This window comes from Haemorhous mexicanus, chromosome 1 (assembly GCF_027477595.1).
Source record: "Haemorhous mexicanus isolate bHaeMex1 chromosome 1, bHaeMex1.pri, whole genome shotgun sequence".
NCBI lineage: Eukaryota > Metazoa > Chordata > Aves > Passeriformes > Fringillidae > Haemorhous > Haemorhous mexicanus.
In genome coordinates this window covers 6511379-6536493 of record NC_082341.1, presented here as the reverse complement: position 1 = coordinate 6536493, position 25115 = coordinate 6511379, and the positions used below count along the sequence as shown (strand labels likewise).

General features: G+C 44.0%; 1 protein-coding gene across 5 annotated transcripts in view; it reads left to right on the top strand.

The window, feature by feature from the left end:
- Nucleotides 1–25115, top strand: part of PRKAG2 (protein kinase AMP-activated non-catalytic subunit gamma 2) — a 214294-nt gene that overhangs the window by 102806 nt on the left and 86373 nt on the right. Inside the window, exon 1 of one of the 5 annotated variants that reach the window (XM_059839277.1) lies at nt 2798–2918. The exons of the other annotated variants lie outside the window; for them this stretch is intronic. Within the exon in view, the coding sequence (XP_059695260.1) occupies nt 2813–2918 (106 nt within the window). The 5' untranslated portion in view covers nt 2798–2812. Of the gene's footprint in view, nt 1–2797; nt 2919–25115 lie in introns of those variants that run through there. 5 annotated transcript variants of the gene reach the window in all.

Genomic DNA, 25115 nt, shown 5'->3' with positions numbered 1-25115 from the left:
TGAAATGTGCTTGTGAGGACAAACAGAGCTTGTCCCAGGACAGCTGCTGTCTCAGTGGTGGTGCCATGATCATGGCAGAGTGAAGGGAGGGGACGGTGCAGACGAAGTGTGGTGGTCACATGTGGAAACCCAGGGCACTGGGAATGTTTCTCTGTCTGCCCTGGGGTGCCCTGACCCCCAGGGGAGCACTGACTCTGACCCTCACTCATGGAGAAAGTTTCCCAGACTTCAAGATAGACTGGAATCCACAAAAGTGTGAAATAGATTATAGAGAGCAGCGTAGGTGTGTCACTTGGTGAGAAATTGAGGTTTTGGGATGTTTAGTGTGTTGTGGATGGAAGCAAGATGGAGGGCACAGGGTGCAATCCTGGACTTCTTCCTCGTGCTTCTTCTTCCTTCTTCTCCATGGGTTTGGGTGGCATTTTGTAATTGGGCAGAAAAGTCCTCATTGCAGCTCTGTGGGATCAGTTATTGGGTTAAAAGGGAAAATAATCCAGGTGTCAGTTCTTCATTGGATAGTTTAGCTCTAAAAGACCTTGGAACAAGAGATTGTTGGCCATTCTTGCAGTGCTTTTCCAGTGTGCAGAGCCTGGTGTGGCCAGTGTGCAAAACTCTAGATAAGACAACAATAAACAAGAACCTGGAGACCAAAAAGATCCAGTGTGTCTCTCTTTCCTGACACAAGGCCACTCCAGGAAGGTCTCCCCTGACAGGGGAGCCCCCTTGGAGGGCCCAGCCAGAGTCCCAGAAGTTGGGGAATCAGTGACAGGTACCCTGACAGTCACACAAAGCCAGATGGGGTGTGCAGAGCTTAAGGCTTCTTACAGCTATATTAAACCAAATATTTAAGTAACAGAGACATTTTCCCCTGCTAATTCCTCAACTCATTGCTCCATTTGCTTCTCCTCTGTGCTGGGTGAACTGTGAGCCTCAAGGGAGGGGCTGGAGAAGGGGCTTTGTAAGCACACTGAGCTGACAGGAGATTTTATCCCAAGGATTGTTGTTTGGTTAAAAGCAGCAGGATGTTCACTTGCAGAGCTGAAATAGGGCCACAGAGATGAGGGTAAGAGAAAGCGGGAGGACTAGTCAGAAGGGGAAAGTCTGAGACAGCTTCACATTAATTACCATCGTGCCTCACTTGGATATCAGTTCAGAGCCTTGTGTGGAACATAATTAAGTGTCTTGGAAATAATTTGATTGTTTTGGTTGCTAGGTGAAAGAACAATGGTGTCTTCTGTACTGTCTTCTTCCACATTATTCAGGGTAAACTTGAGGGAGCCTCTGGTAGCTGAGGATGACAGAGGAACCTGCTGTCACCTCTGCACATACTCTTGGGGGCCCTGAAGACCCAAGGCATCCTTGCATTAATGCATATTTCTGAAAAACCAGAGCTTGCAAGGAACCTGTGTTGATAAAGGCCTTTTCTGCAACTTTCAAGGCTGGGCTTTGTTTTCATTCCCAATGAAATTAAGTCCCAGAAGGGGACTTAATCATGGGCACAAGGAAGAAGTCATGTCTCCTTGTAGAGGAAAAATATGATATAACCTTCAATTCCTTCTAGGAATTAAAAAGATAAGACTCTCATTACTCATATAGGGTTTGATTTTTGAAAGAGCTGAGCCTCGCAATCTAATGGCATCCAGAGGAAAGGCTGATGCTCTGTAACTTCAAAAAAAAAAGCTTTTGATTTAACAGAGCATTTACTATGATCTTAGGAAGGTTGTCTACAATGGTTTGATTGTGCCTTGGATCACACTTACACCCCTCTCCAGCTGCTCAAGATCCAGCCCACAATGATCAACCCTTTCCTAAAATAAACAGCTCTAAATGCAGAGACTCAGAGCCAAACATCATCATACAGCCTGGCTGACTGGGATGAGCAACAGCCTCGTGCATGTTTGTCTCATTGAAAATTCCACGAGGTGGATTTAGCTGGGTTACAAACAGCTGTGCTGGTCCTTTTGCTTTGCAGAAAGCGAATTTGGACAGAGCAATCTGCACTGAGCACAGGGATATGTGCAGCACGGGGAGGGCACATCACAGAGAAGCTCCAGCTCCAGTTTCCAGAAAGTATCAGCCTTCTTTCTATGAATTGGCAGGAGCTGGATGCCATGAATCCATCAGTCATTAGCTGTGCAGGGCCGGGCATTCCGGAGCTCACGGACAGTCAGCTGGGCTCTCCTGTCCCTCCCAAGACCCAGCACACGTGAATCAAAATAGTTGGGTGATGTCACATCATGGAGCCAGTGTGCCTGGGTCACTGCTGCCAGGAATTGTCTGTCAGGGGTGGTTTCCTTTTACAGCCTGCTGGAAGAGTGGTCATGCCGAGCTGCACGTGATGGTTCCCTTCGAGAGGGCTGGTGGCTCCTTCGCCCCGTCAGGAGTTTGCAAACAAGGGAGCTTATCAGGCGGCTCCTGACCTTTTCCACACGAGCTGATCCACTGGGAAATGTTTTGGTCTCCGAGGCTTCTGACAGCTGATGTATAAGAGCTCTGTGGCTGCAAGCTGGGCAGACTTTGAACTTCTCCCCGTGTCCAGGGCAGTCGCTGTATGCCGGAATTAAGGCTGGAAGCGCCTGGCGGGCAAGGGTCGGCAGCCTGCCCTAGGACAGCTCTCCACGAAGACCACAGCCAGGCACCTCAGAGCTGAGCTGCTGGCCAGCTGGACTTCTTTCGCAGGCACACTGTTTTTCTGGAGAGCTCTTTTCTCACACCTGGGCTTTTTGGTGTAAGCAACCCCTCACCTTGCCCCTCGTGCTGCTTCTTTCTCTCCGACGCCGGGCATGAGCGCCAGCTGCCGCCACGCGAGTGCATGCTGCAGCTCATGAAGCGTTTTGGCAGCTTCAGAGGGAGCAAGAAGAGAAAGGAGAGATGCAAAATCTTGGAAAGGCGCCACTCCGACCCCCAGGGCCTGGCTGGTAAGGAGCCTCTGCATCCAGCAAGGAGGGACTCTGCTCTTTGGGAGAGGGGGATGGTGAATAATGGAGCACCAGTGCTGTGCTCCTCAGTTTTGCTGACTGAATTGTGCATTTGTTGTGGGGAGGTTATTTTGGTGTTGGTTTGCAGCAGAGATGAAAATCTCAGCTGATACCTGTAACACACATCAGCCATAACCTTTAGGAAAAGAATGGAAGCTTTGCAGTAAATCCTGTGGCATTCAGAAGGGGCTGTTGTCTGATGTCCCTTTAATTGAACAATAACTAAATTCTAAGTTAGGCCTAATTATATCTATTGAAACATGAATTTTAAGTAGAGATAAAATTCTTATTAATCTCCTAAGTAATGCATTTAGAACCATCTTTCTGATACTGCAGTCATCAGTATAATTGTGTTTGAGTTGCAACTGGGGACTGTTCTTTCTTAATCAAAAGCTTTTCCTGGTCACTGAGTGTTAGCTCCAAAACAGGTTCTGAGGTGTGTGTGTGTCAGAGAATATCTGTGTGTCACACAGGGATCAGCTGGTCAGGAGAAAAGGGATTTTTCAACAGGATCTGGCTGTTGTTTAATAATGGAGAAATACCAATTTTAATGCATTTCCTAATGCTTATGGACTAATGGTAGCTGTTTCTCTGAAGACCATGAGTGTTACTGAGCAATTCTGTTCTGTGACTAAGAGGGTTCAAACTGATGGATAAGGCTCTGTTTAGAGAGGCTGACATGTACAAAGGGTAGGCAAGGCTCTTGTACTCTCTATTGATCAGGAGTCACTGAGTCAAATCCAGCAGAATGATGGAAGTAGGAGCAGTGTTGGACCAAATGAACAATGTGGAGACATACGTGTACATTTAGTGATGGGGAATTACAGCTGTTGCATGGATGGGTGGCTGCCCAGGGGCTTGGTTTTCTATTTCATGTTTTCCAATTTATTTAGTGGTTGGTTGTGTAATTTTTAAGTTGTAATCTTTGCAAACACTTCTCCTTTTGTTCCTGTTGTACAGTTAAGTGATTTTAAATCTAAAACTGTTTGCTATGTCTGTTCTGCATTTCTCTAAACCCACCTGAGGGTTTCAGTGGGAGTGGTAGGAAGGTCAAGGTGATGTGAATGAGAAATGACCCAGGTCTGTGGAATTTCACAATGTTGTGTCAGCAACATGCACAAAGGCAGGTCACAGGGTTTATGCAACAAGAAGGATAATATTTATTTATATTAAATAAATAAATATTATTTATCTTAAAGACATAAAATTCCTCCCCAAATTTCTGATTCAACATCCTAAATTCTCACGTAGAATAAATAGAAACATACATACAATTTGTTGATTGAATGTTGAATGGCACTTTGGACCACTAATTCACTGTCTTACTGTGGTTTCATCAACAGAGGGGAATAGCCAGTATCTGCAAAAGGATTCACTGCTGGAAGCACTAAACATAGTGCTGCATGTCTGCTTCCTCTAACTCTAAACCCTGTCCTCAACTCCCTCCATGGAGAAAATAATTTGTTCTGCACCAAAAAAAAAACCTGACTATATGAACCCTTTTTACAGAGTTATATTAAAAAATTGGAAGTATAATGCCAACAGTGCTGAAATACTTGCTCCTTCTTTTCCTCATTCCTATTGTTGCAGCTTTGGAGCCCACTCCAGTGATACATAGTGAGGACCAGGCAGAGTTTTCAGCATAGTTTTTACTCTACAGATTTTGCAGATGCCATTTTTGTAAGACTGTGATCAGGTGAGCTCCCTGCACTTCCATCATCCACAGAGAACTACTGAGTCACAAGGGTGGGGAAAATCAAAAGGGATTTGTGTGAGTTACTGCCTTCCTTGGATGCCCTGCTGTGGGAATTGCCTCTGCCATCCCAACAGTCTGGGTTCCTTTCAGGGGACAGGTTAACACCAATGGCCCCCCACCCCAATGGCCTTAATTAATTGCAGGGAAGTGTCAAAACAAAAGCTTTGCATTATTTGCTACATTTAATGTGTATCTTGTAGCTATTGGGCCTCAATAAACACTTCCTGAGCAGCTTTCAAGGGAACTGCTGGCACTCAGCAGGTTTTATGAACTGTATTAATGTGTGCAGGAGTGCTGGTAGCAGCCAGGCTTGGTGGCTCCTCAGGGATGATCACACACCAGCACATCCCATTTGGTTGTCATCTACCATCAGGGGAGAAATGAATGACAGGAGCCTCCCTGTTGCTAGATGAGCTTGGATTGTTTTCAGGAAAGGAGTGGAAAAGGAAACAAGAGGAAAATATCCCCTGATATTTACCCAAAAGGGTAATCTGACACCCAGACTGGTTGAATTTGGAATTTTTGATTTTTCTTGGCCACTTCCATAAGTGTTTTTAGGAAGAATCCTACAGTTCTTGTAAATAGGATTGGGCCAGTGCAGCTTCTTGGTTTCCTAGGGGTAGATGCCATCAGGCCACTGCAAATAAAATTATCTAGTACCATTCTTCTGTGTATCAGTTGAGTTAAACCCTTTCCCTCCTCTGCACTGGGCAGAGGTTGCATCCTGGTGGAGAAATAAAGAGTGGCATTGCCAAGGATGGCCATCTCTGTAATTCCCTAGGTTTGGAGCCTTACAGTAATTTTATTTCAAGTGAACAGCAAGGGGAGACCTGAATGCAGCCAGAGAACACGCAGAGAGGGAAAGGAGAAAAACATGAACAGGAGCAAATGAGAGCAGGAGTGAAGACAGAGATCCCACAGTTTGCTCTGGGAGAGGAGCAGCCAAAGGGAGACCTCAAAGCTTGAGCTGTCCACCAAACAGCAGGGAAGCTGATTTATGCAATAGGATTTTGGCAGAGCTGAGACCAGGGATTACCCAAAATTTCTGCAGCCTCTAGATCACTACTGCATAGTTTCCTCCTTCCTCTTGCAGCTGCAGGGTTCTGGCAGTTTCTCCTCCTGGCAGCTCTCACCAGAGCTCAGTGTGTTGTAAATGGATAGGCTCTGTGGCATGTCTGAAGGGGAAAGATTTTTGACCTCAGAGAGACTAATTGCTCTGCCCTTTAAAGAACACCATGTATTCCACAAAGGACTGAGTGACATATGCAAAAGGAGTAATGTTTAAAGTGTTTTTTCCCTACCCAAGTCATGAGTGCCCAGGGAAGGATCCGCTCTGCAGCACATGGTGTTTCTGGGAGGCTGCACCAGGGCTGCCTTGTGCTGGGCATTTAGCCTCAAAACACTTCTGTTGGAGTCTTTTAGCTGCATGGAAGTGCCCAGGAGCTTCTCTTTGCCCATGCTGCTCTTCTTGGGGTTTGTTACTTTAATCAGGTGGCTTTTGATCATCAGATGCCAAAGCTGAGCCCCAGCAAGCCAGGCCTAGAGGGCTCCAAGCAAACCTTGGTGCTGCCCCTCAGCCCCTGTCCTGTCCCACCTCAATGGCACTCTTGAGGATCATTTCCCTGGAAGGTGTTAGAATTTGATGCATGTTAGGACTAAACTAGGAATGAGCCTGCTGGGTGTCTCAGACCCCAAAAACCACAAGTGCGGAAATGTTTTCCCCTCTCAGTCAAAAACTCAAGGGGCTTCTTCCATCTCTTGTCATGGTCCTTCCCAGGCCCCAGGGGTTGGGTGGGAGTGTGGATCCTGTGTTAAGCAGAGAAATGATGTTCTTCCTTCCCAATAATGGGATGTGGTGACTGCATCCATGATCACCACGTGCAGGTAACGTGCCATGGAGGTGACCAGCTCTCACAGCTCTCCATGGACAGGGACTTACACCAAACCAAAGATTTGGTGCTTCACAGCTTCTCCAAGTGCAGATGAAAACCCAAGGGATAATTCAGCCTGGCTCTCATCACCATCCATTGGCACAAGCCTGAGAACAGGGGCAGAAAAGTGAGAGGGTGAGAAGTGCAGGGTGGAAACATGAGGCACAGAAAACATGATACAGAAGCAATTGCAAAAAGGAAACAAGACTTTATCTCCTTCTCTTCCAGCCTGGAGAGCTGCAGCTCACCCAGTGCTTCACCCCAAAGTGGGTGGTGCTGCTTGTGGGAGGATCAGAGATGTTTATTTTTCTCATTCTGGTGGGATGTTTTTGTTATGAGGCAGTGGGGGAGAAATCATAGTGAAAAAATTTCTGGAGAAATAAATGAGAGTGAAGGAATTGCTGCATGTTCCAGCACTGCCATAAATGAACTGAAAGAACAAAATCCTGTTGCTCCAGTAAAGCAGCTTAAAACCATCACCAGACACAAGGCATGAGAAACTGAGACAGCTTTGGTGTGTTAATGATTTTCTCTACTGGTTTTCATGCTCTGTTGAGCTGACAGTGATTTTAGAGGATGTGCAGCCCCAGCTGATCAGTACTGATTAATCTTGTACTACAAGAGAGCACCAAGACCTGGAAGCTGTGAAATTTCTATAGTTGGTTGTTGAGAAGGAGAAAAGCAGTGAGAAGCCTGATTAAATGTCTGAGACTTTTTAATTTGCCATTTTCTGCTTCCTTATAGTCACTGTCCTGGTACTTTCTGGCACGTCCTGGCTTTGTGCACAGCTTTGAGGCATTCTGAATGGGGGGGAAAGGACTCTGGCCATGAAGCAGTAGAAACAGCAAGGTGTTTTCAAGCAGGCCCCTGTAAATTCAGGTAGTAACAAACCCCACAAGACCTCCACTGATTTGGTGGAAACTGAAATGGAGGTGTATTGAGCAGAGTGCAGCACCCTGCCTCTGCAGCCCTTTGCAGGCTTAAAGAAGATGTAGACTCAGCCCTCATGATGAGTTGTCCAAGAATGCAAATTCTCTGAGTAATTTATTTTCAAAGAAGTTATTTTTGCCTTAAGGGCAGGTTAGACATGTAAAAATACAGTGTGTTCTCAAGGCACGAATTTCCAGATCAGTGCTGCAAATGAATCTGCCCACTGACTCTTCTTCCCAGTTTTGCTCTAGGCAGCTCTGTGTGTCTCATCACAAAATTTGGCCAAAAATATCTGCATGACTATAAATGACTGAATTACTCAGCACTGACGTGCCGTTGTCAACAACGTGGTGAGAGCAGCAGGGCCAAGCCTCCTTTTTGATGGGCTGCTGTACAAACTGGACAGGTTTTTGGGCAGGGAGATCCATCTGGGAGGAGTCCCTGTGGTTCTGGTCCTTGTTGCTACTTGTGGGTGCAGGTGTTTGTCCCTCAGCCACAGCAACAGCAGAAAAACTTCATTTTTAACTGTCTGAAGGACACTCTCCTGAAATTCTGCAGTTATTCATATAGTGTTATTTGAAAAGTGGGATAAATGTTATTCCTGAGAGAAAGAAATTAAAAGCAAGGCTTGGGACTGCATCTGAGCAAGGATGAGAAATGCAAGTATGGAGAGGAGTTCATTGAAGTGGAAAAGCAGAAACTGAGATAGAAGGAAGCTGGATACTGACTGTGAGTTAAAGAGGGTGCAGACCCTGCCTTTTTCTGACAGCAAGTAATATTTTTGTATTTATCATATTTCCTTTTTCCATCCTCTGCTTCTGCTATCTTCAGGTAACAAGTCATTTCTGATAGGTATGTAAGGCCAGAATGCTATCTCTGTTACTCCTGATATAAATAAGTATCTGATTCATTTTTAAGGCTGAAATAAAGTAATGTAGATAAGACTTTCATATGTGGCACCTCAGTTTAATGAACACAGCCTGGAGTGCCTTCATGGTGGATGCTGGAGGGTCACAGCCTACATACTAAAAATCACTGGAATTGCTGATTTCCATGCATCCTCTCTCACCCTTATTACACCAGTTGGGAGTAGCAAAGAGATAAGTTTTTCCCTGCTTTCCCTTTACTTTCCAAGGGCTCTCACTTCAAAGGAATATCTGCATGAGAAGCTGTTATCCTAGACTGACTTTCCACTTATTTGAATGTGCTAAACTAGACCACAATTTATTTATACTCCCATGCAACTATATTACAAATCATGCTGTCAGACTTTAAAAGCAAATTTCAAGCCCAGGTCTGTTTTTACAGCCTAAAATTGCACTTGACAGTAGCATTTAGGTAGGTGGGTACTTTAGTTTAATTAGAAATCAATGTTTTGGACTATTGACTCCTTGCTCAAAGTTTGAGTGAATTGCCCAAGAGTGCAATTTCAAAGATGTTGTTAAGGCAGTTTGTTTGTCAGGTTTAGTGGATCAGCAAATCCCAGGAATTACCAAGATTCAGCTGTTTTCTACTTTCACCTCTATTTTTGTCCAACCTAAAAGCAGTTCAAGGACTTAAAAGTGCTCCTAATGGTGAGACTGAAGGCCTTGAAATTGTTTCAGCCATTTGATTGTCATTCCAGAGTCACACTGACACGTGAAGGCTTTGCTCTTGGGAGATGAAGGGCTGCTCTGAGAGATATCAGGGTGCAGCTGGCAGGCTTGGCTCAGGGGCCTGAATTCTCCCTGCTGGAAAGGTCACACAGCCTCACTTGGTTTAAGGACAGACCCCAGAGCTTGCACCAGAGAGTTCCCATTCTGTCCTTCTTCTGCTCCTCCTTTCATAGAGTTGGGGTAGTTTAGCTGGAGGAGGAGTGATGGGATTAGCTGGCATTAATTAATAGCATCCTGTTGTTTGTTTAGATTTTTTTCCAGTCCTTGGAAAACAGCTGCTTCCCTGGGCTCTGTTCCCTGTGGGGCAACAAGGACCCTTTTGACACACTCAGAGCTACAGTCACTGGATTGTTTCACAGCTCCTGCCCATCTGGGCCCTGGTTTTATTTCAGTCAGAGCAGGAATGATGATAGTGAACCCTGGATCCCTGGGACAATCCTGCCTTTCCTGGAGGAACAGATGATTTGTGTAATTTCACTGCTTGTGTAGAGTATTATTAGGGATAATAAACAAGAACAGGGCAATAAATCAATTTAGGAAATACAGATCAGACAGAAATGAGATGGCAAGTCAAACCAAGACATGAAGGAGGTGGAAAGCTTGCAGTGGAAGGGGTCTTGGTGCAGGAGTGACTACCAAAGCTGGGTGGGTGTTCAGAGGTGAGGGTTGCACCCATCCCCTTGGGAGGAGGACTGAGCTGAAAGGATGAGAAGCTGGAATAATGTTGGCCTTTCCCAAGGGACTGGACTGTATCACTGAATTTAGGGATAGCCAATATCCAGGGATCAGCATGGGGACTGGTAATGTTCATCAGGGACCTGGGGGTGAGGTGAGCCTGCAGCAGGACATGCTGGGACCTGACTCCCAGTGTCAGCCACCCCAGGACTGGGGGTTGTGGTGGATAGAATGTGGAAAATGATCCAGAAATGTGCTGTCACTACCAGCAGGGGAGCCACACACTGGGTTACATCAGGAGGAATGCAGCAATCCAGTCTGGGGGCTATTATCCCCCTCCACCTTGGCCTGCTGGGCTGCACCTGGAACAAGGTGTTCCAATTTTTGGTTCCCCCCAAAAAGAAGGACAGAAGGAGGCTGGGAAACTGAAGAGGGTTTTCCTGAAGGACTGTCAAAATGTTTTGTTGACCTACAGCATATGTTTTGGGATCTCTGAGGGGAGGCTGAGGAAACTGGCAGAGTTGGGGTTTTTTGTCCAGCAAAGAGAAGACTAAGGTGCATTTTAACAGCAGCTTGCAACTCCCTGAAGGGCAGTTTCAAAGGTGACAGAGCCAAACTCTTCTTAGTAGTTGCAGATGGTAAAAGAAGGAGGACAAGGCAAGAATTTGTGCCTGAGGAGGATCAGGCTCAGCAAAAACTCCCTCAAGAGGTTGGTGTGATACTGGCACAGGTAACCTAGAGAGGCTGTGGCCTCCATCCTAAGAGATTTTCAAGAATCTTCTAATCAAAGCCATGGTTGACCTGGTCTTGGTTGACAGAGTGGGACATAGAGGGAGGAGCCTCCAGACATCCTTTCCAACCAACATTTCTGTGATGCTCAGTTGTTCAGTTGTGAGGAAAGCTGAAGTTGCAAATATTGTGGCTTTTTCCCACCCAATTCTCAGTGCAGGGACAAAATCATTCTTGTTTTGATGAACATTCAAGAACAGAGTGACTTTCTTGGTGGACTGTGCAGCTGCTTTGGAGAAGGGGACCACTGAAGACCAACACCAGCACATTTACTGGGCCAAGAGAAGCAGCAAGATGTGTGTGATTCCTACAACAGGTACCCAGGCTGCCTTCTGGCTGTTTCAATGCATTAAGCATCACCCTGAGAGTCCTGGACAGCTTTTAAGGGCCCCTGAGCTGAGCAGTGTCTGGGCACCCCCAGGTGCTGCCCCTCTTTGGGGAGTGTTCCTTTCCCAGCCCCAGGAACTGCAGTGGGACTCAGTTTGTATCAGCTATCTGTCACTATAGCAACTCCTCACTTAACCACTGCCTGCACTAAAAATAGATCACCTTGATCTCAAGGAAAGAAAACCAAAGGAAATCAAAAGGGGCAGTGATAGCAAGAGCTGTAGAGTCAGGTATTGACTCAAGTCTGGAGCATTTGAAACCTCTTAGGAATAATCTGTCCCATAAAATAATGTTTCAGGGGAATCTATTTATCTAGAAACCCCCTGTGTCACTGGGGTTGAAGCTTTAGCAAAGGACATGACTTTTTATCAGAGGGATGTGTCTGCAGCTATCACCCAGCACATGGGATGTGAAACCCTGTGGGATGTTGTTTAGCTGGTTAAGACACATAAGGGATCTTATCTTCCCTAAAAGCAGATCTGCAGCTCTGTCCCTTGAGCTGATAGCCTCCTGTGCTCTTGTGTATAAGTTATCAAAATCCCTGCTGGTTTATGAAGTTGTTGCTGGTGTCTGCAGGAGCCTGTGAGGGACCCAAACCTGAAAAGAGCCAAATGCTGTTGGTGAAGTTGCTGCTATCTCACGTTGCAGTGAAGGGGAGCTGAGTGGTTTGGCACCTGATAGGGACAGGGCCCTCTGTAAGGGATGTGTAAATGATACTTGATCCTGTTTTTCCTCCAAACCCAGCTAGTGCTTACATCTTATCCTCACCAAGATAGGGTGATGAAGGAAAAATAGCAACAAGATTAAAGGTTTGTTAAAGAACTACAGAATTAACTGAAAATGCCTTTGATGGGAAAAGAACAGAATTTGCATAAAGACAGCTCATATATCACAGGCAGCACATCTGATGTTCAGGAAAGGGTTAATTTAGCTTGTAGAGGTGACTGGAATTAGCAGCAGGTATCCAGCATTATCAGTCAGCAAGAGTTTGCTCTTGATAAAGGGCCAGATTATTTTAATGACCTTTTAGGGCTGACAGTTTGCAGACACAGCTGATATTAAAATGTGTGGCTGCAGAGCTGCCCCTGTCCTATATATACTGATTCTTGCTTTATTTAGTATTATAAATTGTGTATTTTACATTTAGTTAATCTTCCAAGAGCCAAGACAAGCAGCTTTCAATGCTGTCATGCACCTGTGCAACAGGGGAGGGTGAGAGGTGGCACCAATCCCCAGTTCCCTCCATCCTTCTCAAGGATATTATTGCAAAATACCCAACATTTTTTGACCTCACTTGAGATCCACTGCTTTTACACTGTCTGGGGACCAGACCCATATTCCTCACCTCTCTCCTCACCAGATGATCTTTTTAATCAGCTTTGGAGCTGTGAAGGAACTGCACTGCAAAGTTATTAGATATCCTAAGTGTATTCCCAAACAGCAGGCATGGAGGTGTGAAAATATAAATGTAGGTTTTGTAAACAGAAGAAAATCATCAATTGAAAAGGTCCTGTGATTCTAAGCCTACTCCAGGCATGACTCCAGCCCCCTGTCACTGCAATTTGGGGAGCAAAACCTTTATCAACATTTGAATGAATGTCTTTAACAGAGACATGAAGGAGGAGGAGAAGAGAGCAAATGAACTGTACACATCATTCAAAGACTTGTACAGGGGTAGATGCTGGTTGCCATCACTCAAGGTGCCAGTGCTGTATTTGCCAAAAGGCAGAAATTCCCCCAAATTGCAGGAGTTAGTGCCAATAAATTCCCTGCCTAGTGCTTTATTCCCAGCTCCAGCCTGGCAGCAGATTTGGCACAGTTACAAAATTTGCTGTAGGAAAGAGCAGGGCACCCAGAACCAGTATTCTCCTTACAAGATCTTTTCATGACAGTAAACTGTTCTTTACCTCACTTAGCTGGAAGGATTACTAGAATTCCTTCTTCTGCCTCTAAAGAAGCTGCTGCTTCCACTGAGATGCAGCAAAACTCCCCTTCATACCCCAGAGCAGGTGACAGCCTTCTCCTGCTGTCAGATTTGCTTTGTTTTCTCCCCTATTTTCTCCCCTTATCCTATAATAGACACCAGATTTTCCTCTCTATCAGCCAGGTCTTTGTTTAAAACTTCATAGAGATCCTTCTGGGCAGCAGTAATAGTAAAACTAGAGACTATGTGAAGTCTGTTTGAGCTTTAAGGGCTGTAAACAAGGGTCTTAATGTAAATTATTACCATTTTTTCTCAAAATAAATACCAGTCTGATTTAGAAAATAAAGCAAAGCAGCAACATACCCATACAAGAAATCCCAGCAGCATAAACCAACCTTGAGATGTAGGTGACTAACACAGAAAAACTGTAAAACACTCAAGACTGACAAAACTAATCCTGAGACTTGTAGAGAAATGATGATATTGTGGGTTTGAAGTGCCAGCTGAAATGAAAGCCTGGAAAACAATGAATGAGCAGCACTCTTTAATATTTAATTACAAAACTCTCTGGGAGATCAAGAGATGCTGCTTCTCTGTTGGGTGGAGCTGGTGAGTGGTCAGGACCTGGAATGATACACCTGGTGCTGGCTCTCAGCCAAAAATTAGATCTGTGGGGCTCCTCCATGAAGGGGAAAGTCAGCCTAAACTAGAAAAGAATTAGGCTGAAGAAATCACACTAGTGCAAGTTTTCCCCTCCATGTGGGGTAGGGAATAGCCTCAGTCTCACTGCAGCTGCCAAGGTGGGTTTGTGTCCCTGCCTCATCCTTGGGTGACCACACAGCCTTGAGTGCCTTTGCTGCAGCCCTGCTGTGCAGAATGACTCCACAGAAGCCAACTTTAAATTAGCTGATTGCCAATTTAAAGGAGAGCAGGAGCTTCCCCACTGCCCCATAATGGAGTTGGTAAATCCCCTTGGTTCCCCTGCAAGCCCCACAGCTGAGCTGACACGACATTCTCCTGGTGCTGTGTTTAAAGGTGGCTTGGATCCCTCCTCTCTGCATTGCAGGCAGGACAATTCCAGCTTGCCTTTTCCTCCCCAGCTTCTTTCCTAACAGGAGCCAGGAATCCACCAGGTCTGATCCCCTCAGTGCTGTTGCAAGCCCTTGTAACCATAAACAGGCCATGTAAGCTTGGACTTGACTCTTCTCACTTCTGAAAACAGCAGCCTGAGCCCCTCATCCTGGATTCCAAAATAAACACAAAAAGGAGGATTTGACCTCAAAAGGCATCAAATATTCTGCAACAGTTGGTGCTTCTTAAAATCAAATTTAATACCTGATGTCTTTTTACCCCTTCTTTTAAGACCTTTTCTCAGACCCTTGACTAATTGGACCAGCACATATAAACACATTTAGGTGGCTGGAAGGTTTTGGTTAATAACATGAGCAACTCCTCATCATTGTGTTATTTGTTCAGCTGTAGATTATGAAGTGTCTCTAGAAGATGGGCACCATTAGTATCATTTCACAAATGGTGCAGTTTAGGCTGTAGAAAATAGAGTGTTTTATCATAACCATTGTGTGGATGGCACTGGGATAAAGGCACGTCCTGCTTGGGTGTAAGGTTACATTACTATTTCTACTGCTTTGAAACTCACTTTCAGTTAGAGCACAAGAGCATCTGTGCCAGGTCAGGCCAATTATCCATCCAGGTCAGTGTCTTTTTGTGCCAATTGCCACTGACACAGGTAGTGTAAGAACAGGACAGGACCATGAGGGACACATTTCCCTTTGTACTCTCCCAGCCTCCAGCACTTCGTGGCTCACATCCTAAGCTAAAGCTGATGTTTGGTAGGCTTTAAATAGCTTCTTTCCAGGATCTTGTCCAATTTCATTTCAAACCCAAACTTCTGGCAACTACAACAGCACCTTTAACACAGAGTTCTGCTGTTCTGCTGTTTAAGAATGTGATGTATCAGAAGTATTTATTTGTATTTGCTTTGAGCCACCTGCTAATTTCATCTGATGCTCCTTCCCTGCTTACCATCTCCATCCCATGCCTGATTTTACAGGCTTCTGTCATATTCTTTGCTTGCAGTCTTATTTTCCTAAACTGAAGAGTCACTCTGGACCTTCAATCAACCTTGTCAGCCTTTTCTGCATCATCTCTGGCTTTACTGAGTCCTCGTTGAGCTTGCTCAGTAGAAACCCAAGGTCATCTATTGCAATGTGTAACTGCAGCTCACTCTGCCCCTCTGTATTCTGGAGCTGCCTTTGAGCACAGCCCAGAGTGACAGGAGAAGGCCACCACTGATGCCACCCTTGGGCCTGACCCATAGAGTTTGACACAAAAGGTTATTTTTGTTCTTCACCCCATCCATTTGCCTCTGTGGATTGTCCACTCTGGTTTGCAACCCTTGGCCACCCAAGGCACAGCTTACCTGAAAAGAAGGGAGCTTGGCCTTTGTGGTGTATTTTATTATATTTTATTATATATTTTTTTCCTACACTGATGAACAAGGAATGGGTACCTTTACAAGGTGGGACATGTAAGGGGAAAAGCATTTCTTGGCTCACTGATAGGATTAGGGAAGTAGCTTTGTAAGACCTGTAATAAGGGTAGTCAAAAATAGTTCCTTGTCTAGCAGATGGGAAAATGATCAACCCAAAAAGTGTTATTATGTGATTTATCTATCTGGAAGATTTAACTCAATAGCAGGGAAGCTTTTTGCAAAGAAAAGGCAGATCACACTGCCTTGAAGACAAATTCAACTCTGCACACAACTGTGCCCGTAGTAAAATAATTTTCTGAAAAGTGGAGTTGTCTATTTATTATTTCCTTGGCTTGTGTCTGACTATCTAATCAGTCTTTGTACATGTCAGCAGCACATCCATAATAAGAAAGTGCTGTGTGGATTGTGTGAACTGGAATTAGAAATGTGATAATCAGCCAAACCGTTGGAGGCAATGTAAAAGCTGCCTGGTATTTGCATTCCTCTAGCTGAGGAGAAAAACCTCATATGTGCAAATGAGTTGTTGGGGTTTTTTTTTCCCTGCCTGATATGTTATAACCAAATTTCTCCTGAAGCAGCACTTCTCTGACAGCAGGCCAGCTCACACTGGGGTGCCTCCATTCCTGGTTAGACCTGTTCCAGCCTGGTGGGGACAGCTGTGCTATCATTCATGTGAGAGGTGATGTGGCAGATAGAGGCACAGAGATGTATGTATGCCATGGAAAAAAATGCTGATGTATAGGTGGGCCCTTGGTTTCATCATAAGGACACCACAACTAGGATCAGAAAATCTATTTTCCCACCTGTACAATTCTGATAGTATTAATCCACCCCATCAAGATGTTCTGAAAGTAGCTAAAAATTAGAAAAGAAGTCTCACTCTGTGATCCTCATGGTGCCTCAGTATCCTAAATTCTTATCAATCCTGATGTGAGCAATCTGCCAGTTACCTGGTTATTCTTCAGCCTCGGGATCTTCTGTCCCTATCCTCCTTGGCTCCTTTCTTCCCATATCTGGATTCACATCACTGTTGCAAGGTTATCAAGGAATAAGGAGAGGCTGTAAGCCCAAGCCTGATGTTGCAGAGAGAAGGTATGAAGTGCTGAGCAGGTAAAAGCAAGGTTAGAAGTGATGAGTAGGAGAAGTTCAGCAAAGTCTGATCTTTAAGTCATTAGCAGCTCTGCATGGCTACCACACCTTTCCTGGGTGCAGGAGGAGAAAATTGTGGGTGAGGCTCTGGTGTGTTGCTGTTCAGCCCCTGTGCTCAGCCCTGCCCATGCCCAGTGTCCCTGCTGCCATGGCAAGAAAATGAGACAGAAGTAGGTGAGACTTGAAATGAAGAATTTTTTCATTTTAAAGACCTGTCCTGACATACACCCCAGGGCATACATTGCTTACCAAATTATTTTTTAATGAATTTACTTTTGAACAATTCCTGGAAAGTATTTATCCATATTTATAAAATGCAGAATTTGACATTGCTCTGTACATAAAGAACATTCTCCTCCCAAAAGCTGCTAATCAGCTAATGAGTTTTTGCATGTTTTAATGGTTTGGATAACTAAAAGATAGATGAGGTGTCAGCTCCCCTGCATCAGGGCAGACTTGTGTCCCTTGTTGGGTTACATGACCCAATTCAGTCACCCCCCTGCCATGAAGAGCTGGATATTGAGGTTCTCAAAGGTACAGCCTGAGAGAGGGAGACAGAATAAGCTCCTTTTCTGCAGTTCTAGGGCAAAATGGGACAGGTCTGTATCCATTTATTGGTTTCTGAAATTCAGGCTGATTATCCCAGGCTGAACCTGCTCCCTGCTCACATTGATGCTGTGTTTAGTGGCAGGTGCCAGAGCTCATCCCAGCTCCACTGGCATCTGGAAGAACAGGAAATATGAAGGGAACTTTAAGGCTGCAATGTAGGAGCTCTTCACTGTCTGAAGAGATCCTGGCTAAGAAACTGTGCACCAATGATTGGAAACAGGGACTCACAGGAGTTCTTGGATTTATTTCATTGTCTTGTGGCTAAGGGAACTTTTCAGAACACAGAAAGCTGATTACATTCTTCTCAATAATATTCTTCTTCAAAGAGACTGACATGTCTTTCTGGTTAAACAGAAATATGAGCTGACAGATGTAGTTATACTCTTGAAAAGTAGCAAATCTCAGCTCTGTGTTGCTTCCTCAGGAATGGGAAGGATGTGAGAACAAAATAGCTGAGTTGTATTCAAATGCAATATTTTGCAGGAAAGTGATTCGAGGATGCAGATCAATTCCCCTCCTGCTCTCAGTCTCCCACAGCTCTTTTCAGCCTTTAAAAAAGACTTGATGAAAGAAATCTGACCCACTCAATTTTAAATTCCCTTAGGTGAAGACATTCAGGAAAAGGTGTTGTCATAAGAGGGATTAATGCAGCAGATGAAAATCAGAGTTGTGTTCACTGCACTGGCAGCTTGAGTTTCACCCCAGCTGACTCCTACTCACATGCAGGAGGTCCTGACTTTGATTGAGGGATGCTCTAAGGCTGAGCTGCTTTGCTCAGAGGGACAAACTGTGTGCTGACACTCAGGCTGGAGCAGGGAGGGGCAGCTGTCCCTGCTGACACTGCTCATGACAGCAAGGCTTCTATTTCATTTTCTCTCACTCACAGGGAAGAAATCCAAGGTAGTAAATCCTGGCTAACAGTGGCAGGCAGCTCCTACAGGAGAGGGCAAGGAGCACAAAGAGTTGTGAGGGACTGTAGCAGGGTGGGGTCAATAATTGGAGAATTTGACAAAGACTAATTGTTTATATATGCAACATTTTTAGTGTTACTTACCCAAAATACATTTTGCCTAAATATTTCTTTTCAGGAGTCTTATTGTTGCAGTTCCAAAGAGTCTTTATGATCTCTTTGCTCTCTGCAATGTGTCATGGTCTGGGGTAGTAATAACAGTTTCAGCCTTCATTCCCTGTTTTTACAGACTATGATAAACCTCAGCCACAGAAAGATGGAGGAATTCTGTCAAGAGGGATTCAATATCAAAACCAGACCTAAATTTTAAATATTTCTATTTCAAATTACATTTCTCTCCTCACACAAAGGGGACCTTTTCTGCTGGCTGGCTCACCTAGTCTGTGTGCAACAGGTGCTTCTATTTAAATTAGCACTCCTGAACTCATTTTTCTTGGGCTTTTTTGTATCATGGCACTCATTCACTCCTGCTTGTTGCTCAAGAATACTTTGGAGGGTAGACCAGACAAACCACATGTCCTCCTGGGGTTACAAAGCAGGTAACTCAGGGCCTGGTTTGCTCAGGATGCCTTCAGTTGTATCAGGGCCTGTTTTCCACCCTCATATCCAAAGAGAGTGTTTTGTGCTCAGTTATCTCATCCAAGTATCTTATCCTCAGGTCTCCCATCAGGATGTGTTTCCCATGGGCAAGTGCATTTGCAGAGATCTTTGTTAATTTTTCCAACAGAAATAGTTTTATGGAGGGTAGAAGGACAAACATTGACCTCTTTCTGAACAGTGATTTAGTTATTAGTGAGCAAGAGCAAGCAGAGAAACTCAGGCAGAATGAGATTTTTGTGGGTAGTGCCCCTTTCAATGTGAGATTATATTTCAATGTTTGGGAAAACCAAAGAGACACATGGAATAATCCTTAATTTTGCAGTTATGACAGATATTGCAGAGCACACAGAGAGGGACCAGCATATTTTAATGCACTTTTTTGACTCTCTTGGAGGAAATCTGAAGGCTTGTGTGAGTGTGTCTGCCTCTGACATGCTGTGATGATATACAGCCACCTTGCAGGTGTACTGAGTAGGCTTTAATTTAGTTAAATCAGGTAATCCTTTGGCAGGAAACTCTCTGCATAAATATCCTGAGGTGCTGGCAGCTCTGGTGAGTGCATGGTTGCATATTCACATCTCTTGGTTGTGGTGCAGCCGCGCTCTTTATTGCAGTCAGCATGTTGTTTGCTCAGATTTTTTTGTATTGGGAAGTTTAAAAGGATGCTCCAGGAAGTATTCTGCTGAGTTTCAGATGGCTGGGATTACCATTTCAGATTGGGGTGTTGATGCATGTGCTGCTTAGAAAAGAGAGAGGCTAAATGAAAGGTTTAGATTTTGTTGATCAGAGCTGGCTGAGTGATTTTGGAGAAATCAGATAAAAATTTTCTCATTCAGGTGCTTGCAGCTCATTTCCCAAAACCCTGTGGCACAGTGCCAGAACAGGCTTCAGTGGCACAGTGGAATCTCTGAATCCAGTGAGTGCCCTTTGCCTTAGCTAAGGCTCTTGGGCAATTGTTTAAATAATTTCTATGGATTTGGCTGTCAGAGCAAGTTTACAGTTCTTGTCTTAAACTGTTTACCCAGCTGGTGAAAAACCTGGAAGAGTGAGCTCCCTATTGTGAGGCTGCATTTCATGAGAGTGCTGAATGTAGAGGGAGAGCCTCATTTGGCAGCAATCTCACACTACATTCACCACCATCAGCAATCTTCCCTAATTTCATTTAGCTGAACTATCAGCATCTGAGGCACATTACTGTAGCAGGGAGATTTGAAGAGTCATTGATCTGAGGCAAATAGGAAATGATGGTTGCATATTTTGTGAGGTTTGTGGAGAAGGAGCTGGTATTTGCTGTCCCTTTGCTGCATCCCCAGTGAGCTTTGAATCATCCTGCAGTTCTGGGAATGAGTCTGGAACTGCAGTGTCCTCTGCTGTGGGTATTTCTGTAGGGAGAGGGAGCTGTGCTGGAGCTCGTGGACTTTATTTTACCAGTGCAGTCAGCGAGGGAGAAGAGAGCCAAGAGTCTAAAAGTCAAAGTTATGCTGATGCTTCTGGGAAGGAGGTGTTGGTAGCACAAGTAGTAATGCCATGTGCCACCAAACAGCAAACCAGCCAGGAACAGGTTTTCTTCCCCAGAAAACAGGTTTCTGTGAGATTTCTGAAAAGGAGGTGGAAGTGTCAAACTCCCAGAACTGGAAAGAAAGGAGCAGAAACTGTGAAAGTTGTTTGGCTTTTTGCTTTCTAACTGCCTGTGTTTCATTCTAATGATTTAATGGGCTGTTGAAGGTATGTGGGTGAGTTCTTGGAATCTAATCCACCTATAAAAATCTCACCTGGTCCTGTCAGTGCTCATTAGCTGACATAGAGCTTCCTTCATTTCAGCCTTTCATCTCATGATAGAAGGGGTTTGCAGGTGGGGCCTCTGGGTAGCTTTCCTGTCCTGCCTTCTTGGGCACATGCTGAGCATGACTCTTCCAAAAGCAGACTCTGTGTGAATCAAGCTCATGTGATGCTTGAACCTGAAATACATGAGCTATGGATCACAAACTTCTGCTCTCCTGTGGTTTTATTTTATGTATAAAATATATGTGACTGGGCTTTCCTGTTGTCATGTGGTTTCAACCCAAATATTATGCCACATTAGGCACAGAATTTTAGTTGTGTATAGGGAATGGTAAGGCACAAGATTCTAAAGCATTGTGGCTGTGCACAAGTAACTGGTGACAGATCATTTAATGACACAGCCCAATTGTGCTTTTCAGTGAGTTATTCTGTGTCCATATGTTTTTTAATGCTGTAAGTAAATGTAGGTTTTCATGGCATTAAAAATCACAGCACAATTTCGGGGTTTAGCTTTTCAACACCATAAAAGCTTCCTTATGTGAATAAATCATGGAGGGACTATTCATAGCAGTAACTGCTTCTCCCAGCCCTAAGGATTTCTATTTTATTTTGCATAAACCTTGCCATACAGGCAGGACAGGGAGCATCTGTCCCACTGACATTATGGGATTCAACTTTTTATAGGAGATGATACTGAAACATAGGCATGGGGGTGGATGAGTTGGAGGTGCAAGCAGCAGAGGGGCTTCAGGGCAGAAATGTATGGCTATTTCTTACTCCAGGATCATATTTACCTGGGATTGCTGTTACAATTTTTTCTTCTTAGAAGATGTAATAGGAGGTGAATTTTACTTCCTGTTTAAAAAGAATCAAACTGTTCCTTCTGCAGAACCAGGAGAGTTACATTATTCTGTTTTTCAACCCATGTTAAAAACACAGGGTTTGGCAGTCAGGCAGGCTGGGTTTCAGGATTTTCTGTGACTAAATTCCTGGTACTGTTTTGAGTATTGGAGCCTGGCAGTTATCTGTAGCTGTCTGACAAACACTTGCTTGTCTTCAACTGTTCTCACAGGCAGCTTTGCTTGATTTCCACGAGGGTTTTTTTGGCAGTCACTTAGATCTAAGAATACATTATCAGTCTCCATCCAGATCCCCAGAACTTGTAAACCAGGCTGGAGCCAGGCTATCTGCAGGGAGCAGAGGGGAGAATCTCCTCTGTGGGCTGAGGAGCAGCAGAGAGGACCCAGAGCTCTGGCAAGTGGCTTGGTGGCTGTGGTTGCCTCTGCCCCTTTGTGAGAGCATCCTTAGCACTTCCTCAGCTTGGATCCAGCACAGCCATAAAGCTGGTGGAAGGCAAAAAATGACTTGTCAAGGCAAAGCTGCTCTTTATGCTGAGAATATGAACACAAAGACCTTGCTGGGGAAGGGGAAGGTTTGAACTCATCCCTCTGTCCTCAGTCAGGCTTTGGCTGGTTTGGCCCATCTCTGCCCTGTCCTTGCTGCATCAAGATGTCTCTGGCAGAGCCTCCCCATGTCTTGTCCTTCCCAAACTGCATTTGTCTGGTTTTATGGAGACCTTTATCCTCTGTGTCTGGCAGGCTTGGCCGTGGCAAGGAAGTATGTGCTGAATTCTCAGCACAGAGCAAGGAATGTAAAACCAGGAGGTTTAACCTCAGGGTGTGTCACCCAGGCATGCCCCAAGCCCAGGTGTCTCTGAATTGAGTGGTATAATATTTATCCCACTGCAGCAAGGCTGCCAAGCCACGTGGCTTGGCAATCAGGCATGCAGGCAGATTATTCTTTGACATGTTTAGAGAGGCACACCTACCAGGCAGCATGTTTGCCCACATCTGAAAGAATCTTGATTGAAACAAGAGGGATTACAACATTCAGTGTTCAGGCTCAGGCTGCAGGAGTGATTTCAATTAATTAAATGGCAGCAGGACAAGTTTGGGAGTTGTGTAAGAATTTAAAATCTAATATAAAGAAGTCATGGAAAGGCATCTCAGCACAGCTGTGTAATGAGGGAGGCACCTTCACTGCCCTGTGCTCTTGTGCATTTGGTGCTCAGAATTCAGAGAAGTGTCATTCTATGTAGTGGCAATCAATTAGACAAATACTGCATTAATTCAAATGTATTTCCAGTCTGTGGGATTCCTCTTGGGGATTTCTGATGGATCTGGGTTCCATAGTCCTTCCACAGACACACACACAATACCCTTCATGCTGGCTGGTGGGATTGTAATTGTGTCTTCTCATTCTCCACATTATTGGTCTATAAATGCTTTTATTTCCACTGGTAAGGGAATCAATTTTTTTTAATATCATAGGTCTTTCTATTTCAGTTTCTTTACCACACCTTATGGGACATCAGAAAGAATGACCTGTTTTTCTTCTATTTTCTTAGACATGGCTTTATACTAAAGTCCCCCAAATTCTCTAGTATAGTTTTACACATAGGAAGTTTGAAAGATGTCCAGCCTGGATTTTTACATGGAATGTTTGTTCTAAAAACCTGAGTTATTCTTTCATTGTTTTTTAATTTGCTTCTTTACATGTGTACAGTTACAGGCAGCTGGAAGTCGGTGACCTGTAAATCTGGTAGCAAATCAAATGTCACAGCCAAGTCAAAATACAGAACCTGCCCATGACTGAAGTTATAACACCCATTTCTGTATAAACTAATGCATGCATGGCAAAGACCAGCTACACTTAAGTATAAAAAACCCCAACCCAGAATAAAGTAGTCAAAGTTCTTTTGAATTTTAAAATATTGGGGAATAACAGTGGCAGAGACTGTGCAAGTCAGTTATGAACAGCTTGCTCGAGAAGCTTCTCTGAGGCAGGAAGTGCATGAGCAGATATGTAGAGGGAATTGTTAACTCTCCTGGAGTCCAGGTAATGTTGACTGCAAGTCTCTCTATTGATTTTTATTGGGATTTAGATCAAGACTTTTGCTTGAGAGTGAAATGAGAGATGGAATCAATCACAAACCATTTCCTCTCTTCCAAAACACATCTTCACTAAATAACAACAATAATTGAACAAATCAGCTCACTGTGGCTTGTTCCATCAGTTTTGTAGATGTGGAGCACGCATTTCAGTCTTGCTAAGATGGTGTAGAATTCTATTTTACATTTTGCCAATATTTTTTGTATAAAGTTTAAGAGATATCTTAGATATTCATAGCATGTTAGAGCAAGTCATAAATCACTGCTGCATGGTAGGTAGGAAATGTCCCCAGGATTCACAGAAAGAGGAGCAGAATCAGAGGAAAATAAAATTGTGGGGCTGGAGTGCTATTTATTTTCTCTTGTTTTTATATCCTATACCATTATTTCAGTTGAACATTTACAATTTTTGGTGATCATAACTCATGAATAATTGCTGGGTTTATTATTGTATTATGTACAATGAAAGTCTGATTGTTGCTTCATAAATAGATACAAATCAGGAGTTAGTTGAGGTATTCATTTTTCATATGTGTATATAAATGAGAAAAGAAATCAAAAGTAATTTATGAAGCAGAATTACCAGTCTAAATTTATTGCAGCTTATTGAATCTGTAGTCTCTAATGTCCCTGGCTTCTGGAATCACATTACTTTATAAAAGCTTTAATTTTCTTTCTTTAAAAAAAAAAAGAAACAAAAATAAAAGCTTTTTTTTTTTTTTTTGTCCCCTTGGAATTTATAGTCCCTTAGAGGGGAGAAAAATATTGGAAAAGAAGAAAACATAGGAATCCGGACATTGGTAGGTTTAAACACCATGTCACTTTCAGGGCTGAGCTGGTGATTTTTTGAGGCATTTGAAACCAGTCTGACTGATGAATACAGCAGGACCATATGCATTAAAATGGCTGTGTAGGACTATTGTTTGTTTAATCCAGAGCTGCATTACCCAGGCTCCACATGCACAGCTTTAGGCACAGTTCTTTGACAATTTTGGCTCTTGGTCAGGGTTGTGCAATGCTCAAGCAAAGGTGGCTGAGCTGCCTGTGATGCCAGTCAATGAATGAGTTAAAATTGGCTTGTGAGACATCTACATCTAATCCAGTGTTTTGGTAGTTCTGCTGTGGTCATATCAAGTCCACTTATAACAACACAGCTATTGAAATGCTGGGTTCTATTTACATTCAAGAGGGGAATGGTTTGTTGCTGTTGCTGTACCTAACTCAGAGTGTGAGATCCAGCATTTGTGCCAGGGGATCTGAAACACCCTGAGCAAAACAAGGTGTTTGGGAGCATGTTCAGCTTGGCCATGCTCTGGTGTTATGGCTCACAGAAGTCACAGCTCTCAGAAGTGACAGTCTTCCCTTATGCATGGAGTAGATAAGCAGCCTAAGAACCCAAACCTAGATTAGTTACATTGACTTATTAATGTGCAAATGACCCCCTGTGAATCCCAGAGGGAATTTTTTTGAAGAACTGTTTGACAAGGTCAGCAAATCAGTTTGGAAACTGCAGAAAA